The 5,056-nt window shown below is 37.9% G+C and overlaps 1 protein-coding gene across 2 annotated transcripts; it reads left to right on the forward strand.

Annotated features, from left to right (window-relative positions):
• The first annotated feature begins 951 nt into the window (after positions 1 to 951).
• LOC105040090 (uncharacterized) lies at positions 952 to 4,314 on the forward strand. 2 transcript variants are annotated; one of them, XM_010916467.4, is made up of 4 exons: positions 952 to 1,235; positions 1,988 to 3,475; positions 3,653 to 3,683; positions 3,782 to 4,314. In XM_010916467.4, exons 1-4 carry the CDS (start codon positions 1,163 to 1,165, stop codon positions 3,987 to 3,989), a joined length of 1,800 nt encoding a protein of 599 aa, XP_010914769.3. In that variant the 5' UTR covers positions 952 to 1,162; the 3' UTR covers positions 3,990 to 4,314. The 2 variants fall into 2 exon arrangements, with proteins under 2 accessions (XP_010914769.3, XP_010914770.1); XM_010916468.4 differs by having other exon boundaries at positions 3,653 to 3,693; positions 3,782 to 3,975.
• The last annotated feature ends 742 nt before the right edge of the window (positions 4,315 to 5,056 follow it).

Raw genomic sequence — 5,056 nt, forward strand, 5'->3', positions numbered from 1 at the left:
ATGAAGGAGTTGCAAGTAGGCCACCGGCCAATGGAGCTCAAGACATTAGTTACATTGCATGTTCCTGGGGAGCAGCATAACGGATTCTTCAGTGAATACTGCAGGAATAAAAAAAAAAAAAAAAAGGAGTGGATCACAAGGAGTGAAAAACTAAGAGGATATAAAAAAATAAGACAAAGGACTTTCTGATTTCATCGTGGGAAGGTAGATAGCAAATAATCAAAATTTGAGAAAACCCATCCAATTTGATCTCTTGAAAGACACAAATCAAATAGAATTAAATTAAAATTTATAAAAAAATTATTATTTATGATCGAATTTGTTATATTTTTAAACCGTTGTGTAGATTTCAATACTTCATTTTAAAAAATACTGCATCGTTTATTTGAATTCATAAAAATATTAATATTAAATTATTGATGAAAGCACATCAATTTAAGACCATTCTAAAGTGAAAGCTTCCAGATGTAGTTATTTTCATATGAGTAAATTTTTTTTTTCTATTTTATTTTGTATAGGTTCAAATATAAGTCCAAAATTTGTAATTTATAAGATTTAAATTTTTTTATATGAAATTGATAAAAAAATAAATTTAAGTGGATTAATATTAGATTTAAAATTAATATTGGATAAATATTAAAATCTAAACCGACACAATCCATTCAAATTTATTATAAATTATTTATTTCAATTTTAAATAATTTATATATAATAAATAATCAATAATAAATTATATTTGTTTTAATTTAATTAAATTTAATCAAATATATATATATATATATATATATATATATATATATATATATTTCCAATCTAACCGAATTTGATCGGTGCTCAGCCCCAATGGGTACAGTGCGACCAGTCTCATGTTGCCCCTCTTTCGGCTCTATTCTTCAGTTTCCTACATGCTATCGTTTCCCATAAGTATCGCCTTTACTTTTAGTTTGTTTACCACCTTTCTCTCCGGATTTCGGCTTTATCACACTTTTTTTTCCAGCTCCAGCTTTTTCCTTCTCTCCTACAATACTCTCACTTCCTACCCCTCCTTGGATCCCCTCTCCTCTCTTTCCATGGCGCCCTCTCCAACCTCAGTCTTTCTAGAGATCACTTAGAGAAGAAAACACCCGTTTGGACCTTTTCCAAGTCCCACCATCTCGCTGGAATGGCTAAAGAGGTCGTGGCTAAGAGCCTTCTCTTCTTCTTCCTCTTCTCTCTTCACACTGTTTGCTCTTCAGGTTAGTATCTCACTCAGTCTCTCCTTTCTTCAATTATCTTTCAGTTTGATTGGTCTATTTGAAGAAGTAAGAACAAGCAAAGGTAGTTCATCCGTCATTTGTCATGGTTACTAAGATGTCCTGGTGAAAATTAGAAAAAATTCACTTCTACAACAGATTCTTTAGCTTTTGGGACCAAGAATATCTATGGTCTAATTTTAAGGGAACATAAAGGGATGATTGCAAGATGATCTATGTATGTTTCCCCTGATAATGTTTAAGGCTTCTTTATACTGTGAAATGGGATTCTTTAGGTTATAATGTCCCAGTTCTTACTAAGCTCAGAGACCCCTTTCCTTATGGGAAAAAGATGGTGGGGATCAGACATTACTTGGATATCTTATCAGAAGTTCCTTATTAGAGACTCCTAGGTTTAATGCTTTAATAGAAGAAATAAGAGGAAAAATAGGTTGTCCATTTACCATACTAATTAGCTGCTAGAATATCTTATTGCTAATAAAAAGAAATACAAGTCACATGAGACACAGATTCCCTCCTTTGGGCACAAGAACGTAGATGGTCTAATTAGAAGGAACATAAAGGCAATAATTGTAGGATGATGCATATGTCTTTGTCAATGATGTTTAACACTGTGCTTTTTCTTTATGAAACTGGATTGTTTTAGCTTTTTCTTTCTCAGTAGTTTCTCTCAGTTCATCGACCCCTTTCTATTGTGGAGAATTATTGTGATTTATGTTCCTGTTTTCCTTCAGCAACCATTGTGGGTTTCTCATATGATGCAAGGGAAGAGAATCCTGTCGCAAGGTCACTCATAAAGACACTGTCTTTCCTTCAGAAGAATGATGTATCTCCCTCCCAGTTTAAGGTCTTTTTCACCGACCCAGCAGCTTTCGTAGATTTACCACCCACCACCAGTATCTCTGTTGATCTCTGTTTGGATCATCTCGAAGTGATTAAGCAACTGAAATCTAAGGCTTCCACCACCTCATGGCTCAAAACCCATCTTTTAGACACTCTCCCCTATCTGAACATCAGTAATATTATAGTTGGTGGTACCCCAAAAAGCCTATCTTTACTCCTTTCCACCTTGAACACAATACAGACTTCTCTCAAGAGCTTTGATCTTGATCAAAGCATAAGGGTCTCAGCCATGTTTCCCCTCTACACTCTCAAGACCTTGGACAAATCTAGCAACAAAAATTTTCTGAAGATGATGAACTTTATAAAGAATTCCAAATCTTTTATTGTGGTGGAGACACTTGTAGATGGAGAGATGAGCTTAGGAGATGGTTTTGTTCAGTCCACTATCCAAAAGGCTATTGCTGCTTGCACTTCACTACCTTATCCTGACATCCCCATAGTTTTGAATGTGAAGGGTTCTGTTGCCCCAAGTGGAGTAGAAATAGCTGAATTCACTGAAAGAATGACAAAATCTGTTGATCACCATGCTCTGATAAGAGAAAGGATTTTCGGGGTGTTTGCTGAGATTTCCCATGTTAGAGAATTCGAGCAGAAGAAGCTTAGTTGGGAGGAGGGATTAGTCTTCCCTTCTTCTCATAGAGAACTTCTTGATCATGATAATTGCTCCATATCTTCAAACAAAACAACAGTCCATGATACACTCACCCCAGTAACAAACCCTGCAACGACACCCATAACTGTTCCCTCCACGAACCCAGCACCAACAGTTGTCACTGTACCCTCTGCCAATCCTGTCACAGTTTTTCCCACAAATCCCACCACTGCACCAATTACCATTCCCCCCTTGAATTCTGTACCTGCACCATTCACGGTCCCTGCAACGAATCCTATGCCAACACCTGTGACGACACCAGTAGTGCCTGTGACAAATCCTGCTACGACACCCACAACACTTCCTGTCAACCCGCCGGTAACCAACCCTGTGACAACCTATCCATATCCACCATCTGGGAGCACACCATCTGTAACAACACCAGTAACAGTGCCAAGCACTGTCCCAGTTTCGCCAACAGTGTCCGGGCAGACTTGGTGTGTGGCCAAGACTGGGGCTTTGGATGCAGCACTCCAGATGGCACTGGATTATGCTTGCGGGATTGGAGGAGCAGACTGCTCCACAATTCAACCGACAGGGAGCTGCTATAACCCAAACACCCTCCAAGCCCATGCCTCGTATGCCTTCAACAGCTACTACCAAAAGAATCCAGTGCCAACAAGCTGTGATTTTGGAGGAACCGCGATGATTGCTGATGTTAATCCAAGTAAGATGCGACTTCCATCTCTATAGAGATCACCGAAACTTTTCATCTTTATTTTGGAAGTAGATGACAGCAAGTGTAAATCTGCAGTAGCTAGTTCTTCCTATATCCATTAAACCTTGAACAATAATAAACTGCTTTAATTTATAGCTCTGATGCATTTGTGAAATAATTTGGCAGGTTCAGGGATGTGCATGTACCCATCTTCAAGGTAGATGCATGTAATAACGAGAAATATAGTTCTTGTAGTTAATTACACATATATTTTTGTGCATCATACATAACCTTCATGTCTTTTTGAATGTGCAGTTCTGTTTCTGGTTTCAATCCTGCTTCTACCAGTACTGGTTCGAGTTCTGGTTCCTCGGTTTTGAACACCAATAACTCAGGTGGCTCTAGTACAGTTTTTGGGTCAGACAACCCTACAGGCGCTACAAGCAATTCATTCTCCGTTTCTGCTGGCTGGACCCTCTTATTGTTTGTGCTGGCCATAGCCTATATCCCTGGTAACATCTAGTAGGGTTTTAGTTTCAGTTATTGGGCAGGCAGTAGCTACAGCTGTGTACATCTGGTTGATATGTAGAGACGATTCAGAAGTCTGATGTGTATATGGATGGAGTAGATCCTGATCATTGTTAAGAAGTGACTAGATGCGAAGTTTTATTGGTTTGTATACGTTGAGAGAATGCCATTTCACTTTCAGAAACTCTACAGAATATTTCTGAATGTACAAATGGATTACAGAGAAACAAAATATAACGTGTAGGCCTCTCAATCAGAAAAAAGATCTGATTTATAAGATCCAAAGAATGAGCAACAACGCCGAGACTTGTTTTTCTTTAGTTGACTACTGCTCGACAGATTACTGTATCTCAACGTCTCTTCAAGCAAACAATGAAGAGAGAACGAATTTATCTTTTTGTAGGAACAACGAAACACAATGGAGACATGGAAATAACGAGCTTTGGAAAAGAGCTCAGCTCGTCAAAAAGTTCTGCTTGTTTAATAAAACCAGAAGCACTGTTGCTTCATAGCCTCAGATCACTCAGTTCCTTCAGGGCCTCGTGCTTTCGCTTTCCAAACTATTTCACGTCAAGTATTTGGTTACCATATAATAATTGTGCAAAAGTAAGAAAGCAACTTTATATTTGAGAATATCAAGGCACATAATGTAAGTATGAAGGTTTCACTCAAACACTATCATAACCCTGAAAATGATGTGACAGGTTTCACTCCAAAATGATAATGTCCTCCAAATAAAAATATTGGCTTTTAGGATATAGTTCACTGATTCAAATCTTTCGAGTACCTGAGTACAAGAAGAGGAAGTACAAATTTGTTGCAGCAATCTAACGCAGTGCAATTTTGGGACTGGCTTCAATGAGGAAGGCTTGAAGGCGTTCGGATCTTGTCATCACCTCATCACCTTCGGGACACAGCCCAAAACCTGGACCTCAGTTCCAGAAAATTTCTATAGACGGCAGTTTCTGATACGTCGGGAGAAATTTTTGTTAAACCTTTATTTCCACCTAGAATCAAATATTCCTTTTATTGACTGAGTACAATCAAGTTATTTACTTTACT

The sequence above is a fragment of the Elaeis guineensis genome, chromosome 1, assembly GCF_000442705.2.
Source record: "Elaeis guineensis isolate ETL-2024a chromosome 1, EG11, whole genome shotgun sequence".
Taxonomy (NCBI): domain Eukaryota; kingdom Viridiplantae; phylum Streptophyta; class Magnoliopsida; order Arecales; family Arecaceae; genus Elaeis; species Elaeis guineensis.

Bases quoted from the DNA above. Each gene is read 5' to 3' on its own strand.
- LOC105040090 (XM_010916467.4), top strand. From the start codon at position 1,163: ATGGCTAAAGAGGTCGTGGCTAAGAGCCTTCTCTTCTTCTTCCTCTTC. The intron at 1,236-1,987 runs GTTAGTATCTCA...GTTTTCCTTCAG, and splicing joins TCACACTGTTTGCTCTTCAG to CAACCATTGTGGGTTTCTCA. The intron at 3,476-3,652 runs GTAAGATGCGAC...ATAATTTGGCAG, and splicing joins GATTGCTGATGTTAATCCAA to GTTCAGGGATGTGCATGTAC.